The sequence below is a fragment of the Schistocerca nitens genome, chromosome 5 (genome assembly GCF_023898315.1).
Source record: "Schistocerca nitens isolate TAMUIC-IGC-003100 chromosome 5, iqSchNite1.1, whole genome shotgun sequence".
In the NCBI taxonomy this organism is placed as follows: Eukaryota; Metazoa; Arthropoda; class Insecta; order Orthoptera; family Acrididae; genus Schistocerca; species Schistocerca nitens.
The window spans coordinates 627,408,892-627,431,311 of NC_064618.1; the positions used below are offsets into that span (position 1 = coordinate 627,408,892).

At 39.9% G+C, this 22,420-nt stretch overlaps 1 protein-coding gene across 1 annotated transcript in view; it reads right to left on the reverse strand.

The window, feature by feature from the left end:
- Window positions 1-227: 227 nt before the first annotated feature.
- The window catches only part of LOC126259292 (pyrroline-5-carboxylate reductase 1, mitochondrial-like), a 139,993-nt gene continuing 117,800 nt past the window's right edge, over window positions 228-22,420 (reverse strand). The window contains exon 6 of the mRNA XM_049955953.1: window positions 228-618. Coding sequence (XP_049811910.1) covers window positions 506-618 — 113 coding nt within the window. The 3' untranslated portion in view covers window positions 228-505. The remainder of the gene's footprint in view (window positions 619-22,420) is intronic.

Sequence of the window (22,420 nt, forward strand, 5' to 3'; positions counted from 1 at the left end):
TTTAATATTAAGTAACAGGTAGTTCTTAGATTCATTAAAAGTTCCTTGAATGAAATGTGTATACTCTCAATAAATAGTTGTCAGATATGCCCAATGAATGCAGTATGAATGCAAGTACTGTGGCAATCTGAATTACAGCAATATGTCCAGATCAGTTACAAATGCCTATAAAGCCTATTTTTTGTTCTGCAGTCTTTGTTTCAGCAATAAATTATGAAATATGTTACTTCATGAGAAATTACTTGGCTCCTTCTTTGTTATATATGGCACTTGACTATATATGCAACTAGCCTATTCTCTCCTTTACAGCCCCCCAAATCCATATCTCTCTCTCTCTCTCTCTCTCTCTCTCTCTCTCTCTCTCTCTCTCTCTCTCTCCATTTACTGTGTGCACACATACACACACACACACAGAATCAATCTTGTGGTTTTTTATGCTCTTATGCATTTTAGTTCTTCTTGTAGTGATGTGATGTCCTGTGCTGTGGGTACTTATGGTTAAAAATTATCTCTTCAAATTCACTTCTTTACACCTCTTTGTGGCCACTTCAACTGCTCCTATTAGTGCAGCTCGTAGTCTGCTCTGTTCCAGCCAATAAAGAGCCTCAGCAGTGGAACCTGCAATGCAACATGTTTTTGTTATTTGTAATTATTGTGGAGTACATGTGGTATAACCATTTTAAGATCATGGGGATTTGTTGTTCATATGCAATGACAAAGCTTCTCTGATGATAGTAAAAATTGCTTCACTTTCTTTAGTACATTACAATTTTATTAACCTGAACTGTATTATTATACAAGGATTGTACAAGAAGTGATATATTAAGTATGAATTGCAGAGAACAGCCATGTGAGTTTATATGATAGAAGAATGTTGGGCAATTAATACGATAATGGAAAGTTCTGGTAGAATGTAAATAATTAGGAGTAAAGGTAACAGCTTTCCAAATACTAGAAGTGTTGAGTCATCACCAGGCACAAAGTTTTGAGTTATTTATGTGCCTGTTGATGAGTCAACACCCATGGTATTCCGTGAGTTATTACCTTTACTCCTAAATTATGTACACAATTATTTGACTTCTATTCAGGGGAGATGTAATTGTGTGAGCTATAACTTGTCTGAATAATAGAAATGTTTCTTGGACAAAGAATATCCTGTTCCTTGTCACCTCATTTTATAGTGGAAGTGAAGCTGTCGACAAAATGTTGAGTCAAATGGCTCTGAGCACTATGGGACTCAACTGCTGAGGTCATGAGTCCCCTAGAACTTAGAACTAGTTAAACCTAACTAACCTAAGGACATCACAAACATCCATGCCCGAGGCAGGATTCGAACCTGCGACTGTAGCGGTCTCGCGGTTCCAGACTGCAGCGCCTTTAACCGCACGGCCACTTCGGCCGGCAAATAAATGGCTCTGAGCACTATGGGACTCAACTGCTGAGGTCATTAGTCCCCTAGAACTTAGAACTAGTTAAACCTAACTAACCTAAGGACATCACACACATCCATGCCCGAGGCAGGATTCGAACCTGCGACCGTAGCGGTCTCGCGGCTCCAGACTGCAGCGCCAGAACCGCGCGGCCACTTCGGCCGGCCAAAATGTTGAGTCACTCAATTAACTTGCAGTTCAATAATTTGTGACAATGTCTGTTCTCAACAGCAGCCATATAAATAGTATTTTCCTTTATATTAAAAACAAATTTGGATTCTGGATTGTAGTAGATGTTTTTACCTCAAATATGTTTCATGTTTTACGTGAAAAACCATCTCCTCTGGCCAAAATATTTGGTGTATGGGAGAAATTTTGTTGTGACAAGCTTTATAGTTGCTGACTGGACTGCCCTTTAGCAACCAACTCACATTAATCTTGCTGCTGCGTGCTATTGTGCATGACCTTGTTTACCTTACTGCTTGCTTCAAAACAAGTGGATATTTATAGAACCCCTTTTTTATGTATAAAATGAAGAGTCTTAAAACATTCAAATATTGAATTCATTTGTTGTTTCACCTACAAATGTCATGAAAGGAAACTCAAAGCTGCCATTAATAGGACTCATAATAATTTGCATTCATTATTTCCCTTTCTGATATGCCAGTCCAAGCTCGTCAACATTATTTGGTGACACTAACTGAAAACAATTTCTCAAATGGAGCAAACCCTCCACTAGGTTTGCGTCTATTGGTTTGTTTTTTTTGCTCCTGTTACTGCATAAATGGGGCAGTTATTTGATCAGAACAATGTAACTACTTCTTGTTTTTCTTCTTTACAGTTAGCTCACCAACATTTTCAATATTGTTTGTCTACCTACTAACCAACAGCTCAACTGTACAGTGAGGTGTTATCTTTATTTAATTTTACTATTAACAATGAATGCCATTTAGAAAGTAATGTACTAGGAAGCATGTGTAAGAATTCCAATATTTTTATTATAAGCTTTTGTTTAATGAATATTCTTTGTTCATTAGTGGCATTTCCCCAGAACAGAGAGTGAAAATACAATAAATAATGTAGTATCTTAGTCTCCATTCTAGGTAATTTAAAACAGACACAAAACATCCTGAACAGAACTGTTTGATTAGTTTTTCTGTGTTGGCTTCATTTTAGCTTGTCATGTGCATGGAAAACAAGGAATTTTAAACATATTTCATTCAGCACTTAATCATTAAAGTCTCTTTCTGACACAAATAACTCATTTTCATTTTTCTGAAACTGCATAATATGCTTGATTTTAATGACTGCTTCAGAACCCATGCCATACAGATCTCCCCTATCCCAACACCAGCTTTAATGAGCTACACAGGTATGAGTTGTTCTTGCAACACATCCTTTGTTCTCATAATCCTCCTGGCCTCAATTTCTGCTAGTGTCTGTCCTGCAACCAACTCCCACCCCCACTCGGGAACCCAACTTCATCCAGTCTACACAAACATCCTCTTTCCCACAGTCTCTCCTTCCTCCATTCTGTCATTTACTCCAAGTCCATTCTTCCACATATTCATCATCGTGTGCTGCATGAACTCATTACTGCCAGAGTCTGTGTGTCTCATTCCCCTGCAACTCCTCACTCGAGTAAACCTCCAGAACTGTAGTCTCGGTACTACGTATTCAACCAGAAACAAGGAATTCTTGAAAGTTTACCAGGATAAGACCTCAAAACCACTTTCTGCAATCTCACACAAAAGACATTGCTCACTTCCTTCACCACCTTTCCGCAGTTCCTGTCCCATTACCACTAGACATCTTGTTGGTTACTGTGGATATGGAGACCTTATACACCAACAGCCCCATGCCCATGGCCATGCAGCACGGAACAGTTTCTTTCCCATCCTCCTCTTGATGCCAAACCCAGCACCTCTTTCACAATCCTCCTAGCCAACTACATCCCAACCCACTATTATTCCAATTTTGAAATCCATAATCTGTAAACAAATCTATCAACAAATCTGTGGTACTGCCATGGGTACTAGCAGAGCAGCATCCTATGCCAATTTATTTATGGGCCATCTTCCTAAAAATCAATTCCTGAGTAATTGTTGTTGTTGTGGTCTTCAGTCCAGAGACTGGTTTGATGCAGCTCTCCATGCTACTCTATCCTGTGCAAGCTTCTTCATCTCCCAGTACCTACTGCATCTGTTTAGTGTATTCATCTCTTGGTCTCCCTCTATGATTTTTACCCTCCACACTGCCCTCCAATACTAAATTGATGATCCCTTGGTGCCTCAGATTATGTCATACCAACCGATCCCTTCTTCTAGTCAAGCTGTGCCACAAATTTTTCTTTTCCTCAATTATATTCAATACCTCCTGATTAGTTATGTGATCTCCCCATCTAATCTTCAGCATTCTTCTGTAGCACCACATTCCGAAAGCTTCTATTCTCTTCTTGTCTAAACTATTTATCGTCCACGTTTCACTTCCATGCATGGCTACACTCCACAGAAATACTTTCAGAAATGAATTCCTGACACTTAAATCTATACTCGATGTTAACAAATTTCTCTTCTACAGAAAAGCTTTCCTTGCCATTGCCAGTCTATATTTTATATCCTCTCTACTTCGACCATCATCAGTTACTTTGCTCCCCAAATAGCAAAACTCATTTACTACTTTAAGCACCTCATTTCCTAATCTAATTCCCTCAGCATCACCTGATTTAATTCGACTACATTCCATTACCCTCATTTTGCTTTTGTTGATTTTCATCTTATATCCTCCTTTCAAGACACTGTCCGTTCCGTTCAACTGCTCTTCCAAGTACTTTGCTGTCTCTGACAGAATTACAATCTCATCGGCAAACCTCAAAGTTTTTATTTCTTCTCCATGGATTTTAATTCCTACTCTGAATTTTTCTTTTGTTTCCTTTACTGCTTGCTCAATATACAGATTGAATATCATCGGAGATAGGCTACAACCCTGCCTCACTCCCTTCCCAACCACTGCTTCCCTTTCATGCCCCTCGATTCTTATAACTGCCATCTGGTTTCTGTACAAATTGTAAATAGCCTTTCGCTCCCTGTATTTTACCCCTGCCAACTTAAGAATTTGAAAGAGTATTCCAGTTAACATTGTCAAAAGCTTTCTCTAAGTCTGCAAATGCTAGAAACATCGGTTTGCCTTTCCTTAATCTATTTTCTAAGATTAGTCGTAGGGTCAGTATTGCCTCACGTGTTCCAACATTTCTACGGAATCCAAACTGATCTTCCCCGAGGCTGGACTCTACCAGTTTTTCCATTCGTCTGTAAAGAATTCATGTTAGTATTTTGCAGCTGTGACTTATTAAACTGATAGTTCGGTAATTTTCACATCTGTCAACACCTGCTTTCTTTGGGATTGGATTATTATATTCTTCTTGAAGTCTGAGGGAATTTCCACCTGTCTCATACATCTTGCTCACCAGATGGTAGAGTTTTGTCAGGACTGGCTCTCCCAAGGCTGTCAGTAGTTCTAATGGAATGTTGTCTACTCCTGGGGCCTTTTTTCGACTTAGGTCTTTCAGTGCTCTGTCAAACTCTTCACGCAGTATCATATCTCCCATTTCATCTTCATCTACCTCCTGTTCCAGTTCCATAATATTGTCCTCAAGAACATTGCCCCCGTATAGACCCTCTATATACTCCTTCCATCTTTCTGCTTTCCCTTCTTTACTTAGAACTGGGTTTCCATCTGAGCTCTTGATATTCATGCAAGTGGTTCTCTTTTCTCCAAAGGTCTCTTTAATTTTCCTGTAGGCAGTATCTATCTTACCCCTTGTGGAATAAGCCTCTACATCCTTACATTTGTCCTCTAGCCATTCTTGCTTAGCCATTTTGCACTTCCTGTTGATCTCATTTTTGAGACATTTGTAGTCCTTTTTGCCTGCTTCACTTACTGCATTTTTGTATTTTCTCCTTTCATCAATTAAATTCAGTATCTCTTCTGTTACCCAAGGATTTCTACTAGCCCTAGTCTTTTTACCTACTTGTTCCTCTGCTGCCTTCACTATTCCATTCCTCAAAGCTACCCATTTTTCTTCTACTGTATTTCTTTCCCTCATTCCTGTCAATTGTTCCCTTATGCTCTCCCTGAAACTCTGTACAACCTCTGATTTAGTCAGTTTATCCAGGTCCCATCTCCTTAAATTCCCACCTTTTTGCAGTTTCTTCAGTTTTAATCTACAGTTCATAACCAATAGATTGTTGTCAGAGTCCACATCTGCCCCTGGAAATGTCTTAAAGTTTAAAATCTGGTTCCTAAATCTCTGTCTTACCATTATATAATCTATCTGAAACCTTTCAGTATCTCCAGGGTTCTTCCATGTATACAACCTTCTTTCATGATTCTTGCACCAAGTGTTAGCTATGGTTAAGTTATGCTCTGTGCAAAATTCTACCAGGCGGCTTCCTCTTTCATTTCTTAGCCCCAATCCATATTCACCTACTACATTTCCTTCTCTTCCTTTTCCTACTGTCGAATTCCAGTCACCCATGACTATTAAATTTTCGTCTCCCTTCACTACCTGAATAATTTCTTTTGTCTCATCATACATTTCATCAATTTCCTCATCATCTCTTTTGGGTGATGGTTGCTATTCCCTGTAGAGGAATGGAAGTACACTCCTTATAATCTTATGATCTCTTGCCATCTGTCAGAAACCCTTCACATGTTCTTGTTGCACTGTTACAGATTGTATGGGGCATGACAACTGTTGTTCATGTCACTCATTTGGCAACTTTTCCTGCATATCTGTAGAGCTCCTGCATTGTACTAGAACTGCTTATGTTGTCTCTATTATATGTTGTCATGGGAAGTAAGTAATTGCTGTTAGTGAAAGTGAGAACCTTCTCTGTAATTGATCAGTAACCTCTGCTAGCATATCCAAGTTCAATTTTGTACATGAATTTATAATGGTTTGCACTGGGGCTTGTCCACATCATCCAAAGCAGTGAGTTCAGCAACGATATGTCAGCTGGAAGGCTCGTTAAATGCCACAGGTATTTTGAAGGGGTTTCCTTCCTCATCTCTTCATGATATAACAACTAAAGAATTTGTTGTTCTGCTGATGTGGAAATCCATTGTATTAACACTGACTTCAAGAGTTTGTAATGAAGGGAAATTGGTGGGATGACAATGATATCTTCCACCATAGATGTAAAGTTTTGATGAAGTTGGATGACCGTATAGGCAAACTTTGTCTTATGATTCTTTATTTCACTATAGAAAAATATTGCTTACACTTATGCCAACCAAGTTTTTAGATACTGTGGCCAAAACAGTGGTAAACAGAGGGCCACTTCCGAGATCAAACCTGTGGCACCGCTGCAGATGAAATTTCAGCCAGCATAGCTTGTGTCTCACATTTCCTTCTTCCTGCTATCTTGTAATTGTCTGTAAATTCCTGTCCTTCTGTTGTCAACACAATTTACACATGTGCACTTTATATCTGTGAAACTGGTACTGTGTTCATAAAACTAGGGTCACCATTCTTTATATACCGACATACCAAAAAATCCCTGCAGAATACTTGATTGGTTTATTAATTAATATTGCTCATTACTTAGCTGAAAAATATAAATATTGAATGTAAGAAGCTCATTCAGAACAGTGAAAATAAGAGAATGCAGTCAATGATCTCAAAAACACAACTGTTCTAGGCCATATAGGAGCCTGTGTGCCTTCAGTGCTGCTTCATCGATTCACCATCATCTGATACAAAGTCCTGCATAACTGTTTCTAAAATTGATATATTTGTTGGTATATTCCCTACATTGGGTAATGGGGATGGGGCATGGTCTAGGGGTAGCATCTTTGTCTAGTAATCAAAACATCCTGGGTTCTGGATCTGAACCCAGCCACTGCTTAAATTCTGAATAAAAATCCTCAGCAGTCGTGGTCAAAGACTTCTGGTATAACAAGTCACTTTCACGCTGCCAACAGCTTTGTCAAAGAGGGTCGAAGAATGGACACTGGTTCAGGACATTCTCTTGCCTTTGGGGTGGAAAACTGCCCCTAAAAGGAGGGAAACTCAGCAATGATCAATGACATGAGGATGCAGAAGGGAATGGAAACAACTGCATTAAAGACACACAAAGTGTATCCACAGAACACGTGGCCTGTAATTGAAAAACTACTACAATAATCTCTCCAGTGGTGAAAGATTCCAGATTAGCCCCCCATTTGGATCAATGGGAAGTGACTGCCAAGGGTGATTTGACCATGGGGAAAAAATAGAATAACCAATGACAGAATACAATTCTATGATTTGGAGCATGGAATATCAGAAGTTTGAACATAGTAGGAAAGCTAGAAAATCTCAAAAAGGAAATGCAAATGCTCAATCTAGATATGGTGGGGATCAGTGAATTGAAAAGGAAAGAAGATCAGGATTTACAGCAAGATAAGTATCAACAGCAGGAGTAGGATTCATTATGTATATGAAAGTAGGGCAGACAGCAAGCTACTGTGAATAGTTCACTTATAGAGTTATTCTCATCACATTTAACAGAAATCAACATCAACAACAATATTTCAAGTATACAAGCCAATGTTGCAAGCAGATGATGAAAGAGGGAGATAAAATGTGTGAGGATATTGAATGGGTAATTCAGTACATAGAGAGAGATGAAAATGTAATGACCGTGGGGGATTGGGATGTGGTTGTAGAGGAAGGAATAGAAGAAAGGATTACAGAAGAATATGCACTCGGTAGCAGGAATGAGAGAGGAGAAAGACTGAGTTCTGCAATAAATTTCAGATGGCAGTAACGAATATTCTGTTGAAGAACCACAAGAGGAATAGGTATACAGTGGAACCTCACACAGTGAGCATAATTCATTCCGGATTCTTACTTGTAGTGCAAAACACTTATTAAATGAAACAATTTAGCCCATATAATTTATGTAAAATACAATAATGTGTTCCATGCAGAAATAGCACTAGAAGATTTACCTTATTCGTGCCATTCATTCAAAGAAAATTATACATACATCTACATCTACATGGATACTCTGCAAATCACATTTAAGTGCTTGGCAGAGGTTCATCGAACCACCTTCACAATTCTCAATTATTCTAATCTCGTATAGCATGTGGAAAGAACAAACACCTATATCTTTCTGTACGAGTTCTGATTTCCCTTATTTTATCGTGGTAATCGTTTCTCCCTATGTGGTTGGTGTCAACAAAATATTTTCGCATTCGGAGGAGATAGTTGGTGATTGGAATTTTGTGGGAAGATTCCATCGCAACGAAAAACGCCTTTCTTTTAATCATGTCCAGCCCAAATCCTGTATCATTTCAGTGACACTATCTCCCATATTTCGTGATAATACGAAATGTGCTGACCTCCTTTGAACTTTTTCAAAGTACTCCATCAGTCCTATCTGGTAAGGATCCCACACCACGCAGCAGTATTCTAAAAGAGGATGGACAAGCATAATGTAGGCAGTCTCCTTAGTATGTCTGTTACATTTTCTATGTGTTCCTTCCAGTTTAAGTTAATTGTAATTGTAATTCCTAGGTATTTAGCTGAATCTATGGCCTTTAGATTTGACTGATTTATCATGTAACCGAAGTTTAGCAAATTCCTTTTAGCACTCATGTGGATGACCTCACACTTTTCATTACTTAGGGTCAACCGCCAATTTTCACACCATTCAGAAATCTTTTCTAAACTGTTTTGCAATTTGTTTTAATTTTCTGATGACTTTATTAGTCGATAAACAACAGCGTCATCTGCAAACAACCTAAGATGGCTGCTCACATTCTCTCCCATATTGTTTATGTAGATAAGGAACAGCAAAGTGCCTAAAACACTACCTTGGGGAATGCCAGAAATCACTTGTGTTTTACTCGATGACTTTCCCTCAGTTACTACGAACTATGACCTCTCTGACAGGAAATCACAAATCCAGTCACATAACTGAGATGATATTCCATAAGCATGCAATTTCACTATAAACTGCTTGTATGGTACAGTGACAGAAGCCTTCCGGAAATCCAGAAATACAGAATCGATCTAAAATCCCTTGTCAGTAGCAGTCGACACTTCATGTGAATAAAGAGCTAGTTGTGTTTCACAAGAACAATGTTTTCTAAACCCATGCTGACTTTGTGTCAATAGACCATTTTCTTCAAGGTAATTCATAATGTTCAAACAAAATATATGTCCCAAAATCCTGCTGCATATTGATGTTAACAATATGGGTATGTAATTAAGTGGATTACTCCTACTCACTTTCTTGAATATTGGTGTGACCTGTGCAACTTTCCAGTCTTTGGGTACAGATCTTTTGTTGAGCGAACGATTCTACATGATTACTAAGTATGGAGCTAATGCATCAGCATACTCTGAAAGGAACCTAATTGGTATACAGTCTGGACCAGAAGACTTGCTTTTATTAAGTGATTTAAGTTGCTTCACTACTTTGAGGATATTCACTTATAGATTATTCATGTTCACAGCTGTTCTTGATTCAAATTCCGGAATATTTACTTTGTCTTCTTTTGTGAAGGCATTTCAGAAGGCTGTGTTTACTGACTCTGCTTTGGCAGCACTGTATTCGATAGTATCTTCATTGCTAAAGCACAGAGAAGGCATTGATTGTTTCTTGCTGCTAACATACTTCACATACAACCAGAACCTATTTTTCCTACATGGAATGTTTCTCTCTATTATATATATATATATATATATATATATATATATATATATATATATATATATATATATATATATATATAAAGATGATGTGACTTGTGCTGGCAGGTCGACAGACACACAAACAAACACAAACATACACACAAAATTCTGCTTTCGCAAACAACGGTTGCTTCGTCAGGAAAGAGGGAAGGAGAGGGAAAGGTGAAAGGATGTGGGTTTTAAGGGAGAGGGTAAGGAGTCATTCCAATCCCAGGAGCGGAAAGACTTACCTTGGGGGAAAAAAGGACAGGTATACACTCGCACACACACACACACACATATCCATCCGCACATACACAGACACAAGCAGACATTGTAAAGGCAAAGAGTTTGGGCAGAGATGTCAGTCGAGGCGGAAGTACAGAGGCAAGGATGTTGAAAGACAGGTGAGGTATGAGCGGCAGCAACTTGAAATTAGCGGAGGTTGAGGCCTGGCGGATAACGAGAGGAGAGGATATACTGAAGGGCAAGTTCCCATCTCCGGAGTTCTGACAGGTTGGTGTTAGTGGGAAGTATCCATATAACCCGGACGGTGTAACACTGTGCCAAGATGTGATGGCCGTGCACCAAGGCATGTTTAGCCACAGGGTGATCCTCATTACCAACAAACACTGTCTGCCTGTGCCCATTCATGCGAATGGACAGTTTGTTGCTGGTCATTCCCACATAGAAAGCTTCACAGTGTAGGCAGGTCAGTTGGTAAATCACGTGGGTGCTTTCACACGTGGCTCTGCCTTTGATCGTGTACACCTTCCGGGTTACAGGACTGGAGTAGGTGGTGGTGGGAGGGTGCATGGGACAGGTTTTACAGCGGGGGTGGTTACAAGGGTAGGAGCCAGAGGGTAGGGAAAGTGGTTTGGGGATTTCATAGGGATGAACCAAGAGGTTACGAAGGTTAGGTGGATGGCAGAAAGACACTCTTGGTGGAGTGGGGAGGATTTCATGAAGGATGGATCTCATTTCAGGGGAGGATTTGAGGAAGTCATATCCCTGCTGGAGAGCCACATTCAGAGTCTGATCCAGTCCCGGAAAGTATCCTGTCACAAGTGGGGCATTTTTGTGGTTCTTCTGCGGGAGGTTTTGGGTTTAAGGGGATGAGGAAGTGGCTCTGGTTATTTGCTTCTGTACCAGGTCGGGAGGGTAGTTGCGGGATGCAAAAGCTGTTTTCAGGTTGTTGGTGTAATGGTTCGGGGATTCAGGACTGGAGCAGATTCGTTTGCCACGAAGACCTAGGCTGTAGGGAAGGGGCCGTTTGATGTGGAATGGGTGGCAGCTGTCATAATGGAGGTACTGTTGCTTGTTGGTGGGTTTGATGTGGACGGACGTGTGAAGCTGGCCATTGGCCAGATGGAGGTCAATGTCAAGGAAAGTGGCATGGGATTTGGAGTAGGACCAGGTGAATCTGATGGAACCAAAGGAATTGAGGTTGGAGAGGAAATCCTGGAGTTGTTCTTCACTGTGACTCCAGATCATGAAGATGTCATCAATAAATCTGTACCAAACTTTTGGTTTGCAGGCCTCGGTAACCAAGAAGGCTTCCTCTAAGTGACCCATGAATAGGTTGGCGTACGAGGGGGCCATCCTGGTACCCATGCTGTTCCCTTTAATTGTTGGTATGTCTGGCCTTCAAAAGTGAAGAAGTTGTGGGTGAGGATGAAGCTGGCTAAGGTAATGAGGAAAGAGGTTTTAGGCAGGGTGGCAGGTGATCGGCGTGAAAGGAAGTGCTCCATCGCAGCGAGGCCCTGGACGTGCGGAATATTTGTGTATAAGGAAGTGGCATCAATGGTTACAAGGATGGTTTCCGGGGGTAACAGAATTTTGTGTGTATGTTTGTGTTTGTTTGTGTGTCTGTCGACCTGCCAGGACTTTCATTTGGTAAGTCACATCATCTTTGCTTTTAGATATATTTTTCCTACGTGGAATGTTTCCCTCTATTTTTTATATATATATATATATATATATATATATATATATATATATATATATATATATATATAATAGAGGGAAACATTCCACGTGGGAAAAATATATCTAAAAACAAAGATGCTGTAACTTACCAAACGAAAGCATTGGTATGTTGATAGGAGACAATAAAAAACACACAAACACACACACAAATTTCAAGCTTTCGCAACCCACGGTTGCTTCATCAGGAAAGATGGAAGGAGAGGGAAAGACGAAAGGATGTGGGTTTTAAGGGAGAGGGTAAGGAGTCATTCCAATCCCGGGAGCGGAATGACTTACCTTAGGTGGAAAAAGGGACAGGTATACACTCGCGCGCACACACACACACACACACACACACACACACACACACACACACACACACACACACATATATATATATATATATCCATCCGCACATATACAGACAGAAGCAGACATTGTAAAGGCAAAGAGTTTGGGCAGAGATGTCAGTCGAGGCGGAAGTACAAAGGCAAAGATTTGCTGAGTGACAAGTGATGTATGAGGGGCGGCAACTTGAAATTAGTGGAGGTTGAGGCCAGGTGGGTAACAGGAAGAGAGGATATATTGAAGGGCAAGTTCCCATCTCCAGAGTTCTGATAAGTTGGTGTCAGTGGGAAGTATCCAGATAACCCGGACAGTGTAACACTGTGCCAAGATGTGCTGGCCGTGCACCAAGGCATGTTTAGCCACAGGGTGATCCTCATTACCAACAAACACTGTCTGCCTGTGTCCGTTCATGCGAATGGACTGTTTGTTGCTGGTCATTCCCACATAGAACGCTTCACAGTGTAGGCATGTCAGTTGGTAAATCACGTGGGTGCTTTCACACGTGGCTCTGCCTTTGATCGTGTACAACTTCCGGGTTACAGGACTGGAGTAGATGGTGGTGGGAGGGTGCATGGGACAGGTCTTACACCAGGGGTGGTTACAAGAGTAGGAGCCAGAGGGTAGGGAAGGTGGTTTGGGGATTTCATAGGGATGAACCAAGAGGTTACGAAGGTTAGGTGGACGGCGGAAAGACACTCTTGGTGGAGTGAGGAGGATTTCATGAAGGATGGATCTCATTTCAGGGCAGGATTTAAGGAAGTTATCTCTGCTGGAAAGCCACAATCAGAGTCTGATCTAGTCCCAGAAAGTATCCTGTCACAAGTGGGGCACTTTTTGGGTTTTTCTGGGGGATGTTCTGGGTTTGAGGGGATGAGGAAGTGACTCTAGCTATTTGCTTATGTACCAGGTCAGGAGGGTAGTTGCGGGATGTGAAAGCTGTTTTCAGGTTATTGATGTAATGGTTCAGGGATTCAGGACTGGAGCAGATTCGTTTGCCATGAAGATCTAAGCTGTAGGGAAGCGACTGTTTGATATGGAATGGGTGGTACCTGTCAAAATGGAGGTACTGTTGCTTGTTGGTGGGTCTGATGTGGACAGATGTGTGGAGCTGGCCATTGGACAGATGGAGGTCAATGTCAAGGAAAGTGGCATGGGATTTGGAGTAGGACCAGGTGAATCTGATGGAACCAAAGGAGTTGAGGTTGGAGAGGAAATTCTGGAGTTGTTCTTCACTGTGAGTCCAGATCATGAAGATGTCATCAATAAATGTGTACCAAACTTTGGGTTGGCCGGCTTGGGTAACCAAGAAGGATTCCTCTAGGTGACCCATAACTAGGTTTGCGTATGAGGGGGCCATCCTGGTACCAATGGCTGTTCCCTTCAATTGTTGGTATGTCTGGCCTTCAAAAGTGAAGAAGTTGTGGGTTAGGATGATGCTGGCTAAGGTAATGAGGAAAGAGGTTTTAGGTAGGGTAGCAGGTGATCGGCGTGAAAGGAAGTGCTCCTTCGCAGTGAGGCCCCGGACGTGTGGGATATTTGTGTATAAGGAAGTACCATCAATGGTTACAAGGATGGTTTCCGGAGGTAACAGATTGGGTAAGGATTCCAGGCGTTTGAGAAAATGGTTGGTGTCTTTGATGAAGGATGGGAGACTGAATGTAATGGGTTGAAGGTGTTGATCTACGTAGGCAGAGATACGTTCTGTGGGGGCTTGGTAACCAGCTACAATGGGGCGGCCGGGATGATTGGGTTTGTGAATTTTAGGAAGTAGGTAGAAGGTAGGGGTGCGAGGTGTCAGCGGGGTCAGGAGGTTAATGAAGTCAGGTGAAAGGTTTTGTAGGAGGCCTAAGGTTCTGAGGATTCCTTGAAGCTCTGCCTGGACATCAGTAATGGGATTACCTTGGCAAACTTTGTATGTAGTGTTGTCTGAAAGCTGACGCAGTCCCTCTGCCGCATACTCCCGATGATCAAGTACCACGGTTGTGGAACCCTTGTCAGCCGGAAGAATGATGATGGATCGGTCAGCCTTCAGATCACAGATAGCCTGGGTTTCCGCTGTGGTGATGTTGGGAGTAGGATTAAGGTTTTTCAAGAAGGATTGGGAGGCAAGGCTGGAAGTGAGAAATTCCTGGAAGGTTTGGAGAGGGTGATTTTGAGGAAGAGGAGGTGGGTCCCACTGTGACGGAGGACAGAACTGTTCCAGGCATGGTTCAGTTTGGATAGTGTCTTGGAGAGTTGGATCATTAGGAGTAGGATTAGGATCATTTTTCTTCGTGGCAAAGTGATATTTCAAGCAAAGAGTATCAGTGTAGGACAGTAAATCTTTGACGAGGGCTGTTTGGTTGAATCTGGGAGTAGGGCTGAAGGTGAGGCCTTTGGATAGGACAGAGGTTTCGGATTGGGAGAGAGGTTTGGAGGAAAGGTTAGCTACTGAATTGAGGTGTTGTGGTTCCAGATTGCATTGATTAGAATTTTGAGGTTTTGGGGGGAGTGGATCTGGAAGTGGGAGATTGAGTAGATGGGAGAGACTGGGTCTGTGTGTAATGAGAGGAGGTTGAGGTTTGTTGGAAAGGTTGTGGAGGGTGAGTGAGTTGCCTTTCCAGAGGTGGAAAACCAGGAGATTGGATAGTTTTTTGAGGTGGAGGGTGGCATGCTGTTCTAATTTCGCATGAATGGACACAGGCAGACAGTGTTTGTTGGTAATGAGGATCACCCTGTGGCTAAACATGCCTTGGTGCATGGCCAGCACATCTTGGCACAGTGTTACACCATCCGGGTTATCTGGATACTTCCCACTAACACCAACCTGTCAGAACTGGAGATGGGAACTTGCCCTTCAGTATATCCTCTCTTCCCGCTACCCACCAGGCCTCAACCTCCGCTAATTTCAAGTTGCCGCCGCTCACACCTCACCTGTCATTCAACAACATCTTTGCCTCTGTACTTCCATTTTGACTGAATCTCTGCCCAAACTCTTTGCCTTTACAATGTCTGCTTGTGTCTGTATATGTGCGGATGGATATGTGTGTGTGTACGAATGTATACCTGTCCTTTTTCCCCCCTAAGGTAAGTCTTTCCGCTCCCAGGATTGGAATGACTCCTTACCCTCTCCCTTAAAACCCATATCCTTTCGTCTTTCCCTCTCCTTCCCTCTTTCCTGATGAAACAACTGTTGATTGTGAAAGCTTGAATTTTGTGTGTGTGTTTGTGTTTGTTTGTGTGTCTATCAACATGCCAACGCTTTCGTTTGGTAAGTTACATCATCTTTGTTTTTAGATATATTTTTCCCACTTGGAATGTTTCCCTCTATTATCCGTTGGTTACCAATAAATCCTTTAGGCTTCTCTTAAACTGAATTTCATTGGTTGTTAAGCTTTTTATGGCTGCTGACAAGTTATTGAAAATGTGTGTTCCTGAATAATGCACACCTTTTTGTACAAGACTAAGTGACTTTAAATCCTTGTGAAGATTATTCTTATTTCTAGTATTGATTCCATGAATTGAGCTGTTGGTTTGAAAAAGTGATATATTTTTAATGACAAATTTCATTAAAGAATAAATATATTGGAAAGCAGTAGTTAGTATCCCTAATTCCCTAAACAAGCTTCTGCAGGGCTCCTGAGTTCACACCACATATAACACTTAACTGCACATTTTTGTGCCCGGAAAACTGTAGCTTGGTTTGATGAATTACCCAAAAAATAATCCCATATGACATTATGGAATGAAAGTAAGCATAGTATGCCAGCTTTATCATTTTTATATTCCCTATGTCTGACACAATTCGCATTGCAAATAGAGATTTGTTAAGATGCTTCAGCAGTTCTGTGGTGTGCTTTTCCCAGTTGACTTTATTATCAAGCTGTTATCCCAAGAATTTAACACTGTCCACTTCTTCTATCAGCTTGTCATCGTATATTAGGCATATACTCGTGGGACACCCCTTACAAGTTCTGAACTGCATGTAGTGTGTTTTTTCAAAGTTTAGTGACAAAGAATTGACTAGGAACCAGTGATTAATGTCCACAAAAATTTTATCAGCTGATCTTTCTAAGACTTCACTTGATTTGCTATTTATTGCAATGTTTGTATCACCAGCAAACAAAACGAACTTGGCCTCTGGTAATGATACTGATGAAAGGTCATTGATATACACAAGAAAAAGTAAGGGCCCAAAAACGGAACCTTGTGGGACCCCACATGTAATTAGTTCCCAGTTGGATGATGCCTGATAGCTTGTTACATGTCTCTTTCCTAATAACATCCTTTGTTTCCTGCCAGAAATATAAGATTTGAACCATTTTGCAGCATTTCCTGTTACATTATAATATTCTAATTTGCTTAAAAGGATATTGCAATTTACACAGTCAAATTCCTTTGACAGATCACAAAATATACCAGTTGCCTGCAATTTTTATCTAATGAATTAAGCACGTTTTCACTAAGTGTAGATTGCCTTCTCAATATCAGACTCCTTTAGAAATCCGAACTGTGACTTTGACAGTATGTTATTTGAGATAAGATGGTTATAAAGCCAATTGTACATTACTTTTTTTTAATTTTTGAGAATGCTGGCAAAAGTGAAATTGGACGGAAATTTGATGCTATTTCATTATCTCCCTTCTTAAACAGTGGCTTAACTTCAGCATATTTTAACCATTCAGGAAATATTCCACTGATAAATGACTGGTTACACAGATAGCTTAATATGTTACTTAACTCAGAATCACATTCTTTAATTAGCTTTGTTGATATTTCATCATACTCAATAGATGTTTTTGATTTTAAAGATTTTATGTTGGACATTATTTCTGCTGGGGTAGTGAGGGTCAAATTCATACTGTGGAAGTTACTTGAAATGTCTGGTCTGGGGTATTTTATAACTGCATCTACAGAACCTGACAACTCCATCTTTGCAGTAACAGTTATAAAATGTTTGTTAAAAAGTTCTGTAACACTATACACATCTGTCACCAATGTATCATTTACTCTTAATGCTATTTGTCCATCTTCATGTCTGGCTCCACCAGTCTCCTCCTTCACTATATCCCATATTGTCTTTATTTTGTTATTGGATATGACTATCTTTTCCTTGTAATATATTTGCTTTGATGTCCGTATTACAGGCTTTAATATTTTGCAGTATTTCTTGTAATGTGCTGTAGCATCAGCATCGGAATTGTTTCAGATTGACAGATACAGTTTTCTTTTTGTTTTACAGGATACCCCTATTCCTTGAGTAATCCATGGCTTCTTTGTAGACTTTTCTCTAACCTTGGTAAGTTTCTGGGGAAGACAGTGTTTGAATAAGGTAAGCACTTTATTAGCAAAAGTGTTATATTTTTCATCCATCCCATGAGCACTGTAAACATCAGTCCAGTGAATGTCTCTGAGGAGTGTCCTAAAATAATCAATTTTTGGCTTATTGATTACCCTCTTGAGCTCAGATTTAACAGATTTTATATCCTGTTCAGTATTAACATTTAGCAGAAGGAACTGCATGTCATGATCTGAGAGGCCATTGACTATTGGTTTTGTAATATAATTTTGTTCATTGGACTTTTCTATAAAGATATTATCAATGGCTGTTTATGAGCAATTGGCTACCCTAGTGGGGAACTTTACAGTGGGAATTATGTTGAATGATAGTGTCACTAACTCAAATAAGTTCTTATTGAGAGAGTTTCTAAGGAAATCTGCATTGAAATCACCAGCAACCACTATTTCTTTGTTTTTGGTTGTTAAATGACTAGTACAGCTTCAAGGTGGTTTACGAACAGATTAAAGTTACCTGCAGGTGCTCGATATACACTTAATATTATGAAGGATTTTTTGTGAAATTCTACTTCAGTTGCACATGCTTCCATATGCTGTTCTAGGAAAAATTTATGCATGTCTGTGTTCTTAAATTTATGACAGTTTCTGATGAATGTGGCAACTCCTCCTTTCTCCATTTCTGATCTATAAAAGTGAGATGCTAACCTAAACCCTGTAACATTTAAAAGTTCTATACCAGTGGTCACATGATGTTCAGAGAGGCAGTTTATGTTAGCTGGGTTTGAAGACTCTAATTCATCTATGCAGATAATTAATTCATTAATTTTATTTCTCAGTCCTCGAATATTTTGATGCAATAAAGATAGCTGACATTTCACATTGACTGAGTTAAAATTGGGTAGAGTTCAAATATCTGCTGACTGTTGAAAATTCTTAACCAATGGCTGTTTATGCAAATGTAATAAGCTAGAATTATGTTTTTTGGTTTCTTTCTCAAACTGAAGGTTTGTCTCAGTCCTAACCTCTCTTAAAATTTGGTTTCATTCTGTCCTCACTACCCCAAAAAAGGGTCTTTTCTGAATCCTATAACCACTGGTATTTTATCACTCATGACAGTGCCTCCCCCCTTTAACTTTCCTGCTATTTTAACAGCGAGTTTGCCCTTAAAAACTAAAAAAACTTAACTCCTCCCAAACAGGCCAAGAAGGCCCAACAGTACCGACCGGCCTCCGTGTCATCCTCAGCTCACAGGCATCACTGGATGCGGATATGGAGGGGCGTGTGGTCAGCACACCGCTCTCCCGGCCATATGTCAATTTCTGAGACCGGAGGTGATACTTCTCAATCAAGAAGCTCCTCAGTTTGCCTCACAAGAGCTGAGTGCACCCCACTTGCTAAGAGCACTCGGCAGACCGGATGGTCACCCATCCAAGTGCTAGCCCAGCCCGACAGCGCTTAACTTCGGTGATATGATGGGAACCGGTATTTCCACTGTATCAAGGCTGTTGGCAGCAACATTAAAAGTGCACTGGTAATTCGATTGTTAAATGCAGAGGCCAGAGCAGATAGTTGGAAAGAGTGTGTTGAAGGCTTTTAAGGAGAACTTGTCTGATGAGATGATAGAAGAACAAATTTCAATCAGACACAGAGAGTCCAGCATTAGAGTCAGAATTTAAAAGAGCTCTGGAAGACCTTAGAGCAAATAAGACAGAAGAGATAGATAGCATTCCTTCAGAATTTCTAAAATCATTGGGGAAAGTGGCAACCAAATGACTGTTTGAGTTGATATGTAGACTCTATGAGACTGACATGTCATCAAATTTTTGGAAAAATGTTTGCACAATACCGAAGCCAGCAAAGGGAGATAAGGGCAAAAACTATCATACAATCAGCTCATGCACCCAAGATACTTACTAGAATAATATACAAAAGAATAGGAAAGAAAATTGAGGATCTGTTAGATGATGATCGGTTCGACTTTAGGAAAGGTAAACATACCAGGGAGGCAATTCTGACATTTCGCTGGCTAATGGAAGCAAGACTGAAGGAAAATCAAGTCACATTCAAGCATTTGTCAATCTGGAAAAAGTGTTTAGCAATTAAAATGGTGTAATACACTCGAAATTCTGAGAAAACTAGGAGTAAGCTATAGGGGAAGAAGGGTAATACACAGTATGTGCAAGAACCAAAAGAGAAAAATAAAGTTGGAAGACCAAAAATTAAGTGGCCATATTAAAAGGGGTGTAAGACAAGGATGCAGCCTTTCACCCTTATTGTTCAATCTATACATCAAAGAAGCAATGATAGAAATAAAAGAAAGGTTCGAGAGCAGGTTTTAAATTCAGAATGGAAGGATATCAGTGATAAGAGTTGCTGACATTGCTATCCTTAGTGAAAATGAAGAATTATGGGGTGTGTTGAATGGAATGAACAGTCTAATGAGCACAGAAATGTACTGAGAGTAAACCAGAAAAAGACAGAAGTAATGAGAAGTATCAGAAATGAGAATAGCAAGTAACTTAAAATCAAAATTGATGATCACAAAATAGATAATGTTGAGGAATTATGCTACCTTGCAGGCAAAATAATCCATGACAAACAAAGCAAGGGGGACTTAAAAACACAGAGAAAAGTCTACTGGTATCAAACATAGATCTCAATTTGAGAAAGAAATTTCTGAAAATGTGTTTCGAGCACAGAATTATATGGTAGTGAATCATGGACAGTGGGAAAAGTGGAACAAAAGAGAATCGAAGTGTTTGAGTCCTGGGGCTGCAGAAGAATGCTGAAAATTATGTGGACTGATAAGATAAGGAATGAGGAGGTTCTCTGCAGAATAGGCGAGGGGAAAAGTACATGAAAAATACTGACAAGAAGAAGGGGCAGGACTATAGGACAAGCATTAAGATAATAGTAAATAATCTCCATGGTACTAGAGGGAGTTGTAAAGGGGTAAAACTGTAGGGCAAGACACAGATTGAAATACAGTCAATGAGTAATAGAGGATGTAGGGTGCAAATGCTACTCTGGGATGAAGAGATTAGCATAAGAGAGGAATTCGTGGTGGGTCACATCAAATCAGTCAGTCTTCTGTTGAAACAATCCCTGACATGATCATCATGCACATTAAGGTGGAAAGAAGACTGACCAAAGGACACAAGATACTCCAAGTCCACGCCATTTGGCTTCACATTTATTTACAGTGGTGTTCATTTAGAGAAACATGCCAGTGTGGCATCGAACCTAAGGCTCCGCAGAACCTTCCTAGGTATATGACACAGCAATTCCCATGATAGATAATTTCTCTATGGATTACAGCACAATCTGTGGACATGGTAGAGAGTGCTTAACATTATAAAATAACAAATTGATGTTTATCATTATTATAAGCTGCCACACTTTTGTGCATTATGTGACTTTATGATGATGAGTCTGCATCAAGGATAAACTTTGCTGAGCACTACTTGATGCAGTTTACTTGATCCCATAACATGTCAGATATTCCCATAATATCTTAATAATTAACTGGTAGTGCATAGTAGTATCAAAAGCTTTAAGTTAAGAGATATGGATCATCAGATGTATAATCATGATGAAACAGTGTTTACAATCAAATGGTAACAACAGAAATTCCCATGTAAAAATTTAAGAAATAAGATGGGTTTTAAAATGAATTGAGATAGAATTATCCTCCTCTTTTTCATAAATAAATCAGGTAGTCATAAACTGAAACCTTTTTGCATAGACAAAAGTAAAAGCCTGTGATGTTTGAAGTTGTAAACATATTCATTATTACAGTTCACCTACATGCATTAAGGAATGTTGATGACACACGACATCTTTATACAGTGGTTTTGAGAAGTTTTCTTCCATGAGTTAGAAAGCACCTATAATCGTGATAGAAGAACCCCTGCTATGCAGTGTTGCAGTCAGGAGATAGAAAAACAAAAATTTGTTTTTGTCTAAAAACAGAATGATATCAATGCAGCCACTGTATTGAGGCATCATATTAGTATTTGAGGTTCATTGCTGCCATGAACTGTTCACTACAATAGTGAATTCAGATGAGGAATGTAAATTTTCTTGAAATCTGTAAATCTGAAGACTGTTACATATTTAGTAGGCCTGGTCTGGCAAAGTATCAGTCTGATCCTTATTAGGAATTTCTGGAACAAGTATTCCATTGAAGAAAATGTAACACATAAAGAATGTAGTGATACAGCTTCCAACTGCAATGACATTCAGTCTGCAAGCTGTGTTCTGCCTTGCAGTATTCATCTTGAAGTTCTGAACCAGTGGGCAGCTGCTGACAATGTCCAACCAAATTCACAGATCATAGATTAAAAAGACATCATTAATATCATACAAAATGAAAAGGGTAAAACAGTCAAAGATGAGGATTGAGAAGAAGAAGTGCCTCGTCCTGGTCAATATATATTTCAACTGCTTTGTTTTATTAAACAAACCATCAATAGACTGCATCTACTAAACTGTATAGTGATAGTGTTAAATGTATGGAAATCAAACTGTACAGCCATCTCCCAAAACAAGTAGAAAGTATTCAAGAATCAACGGAATTTTAATAAGCCCTAAGAGCATTCCTAAAAAAGCATTGCTTCTACAGCACACAAGATTTTCTTGAATGTGACCTATCATAAATCTGTCATCC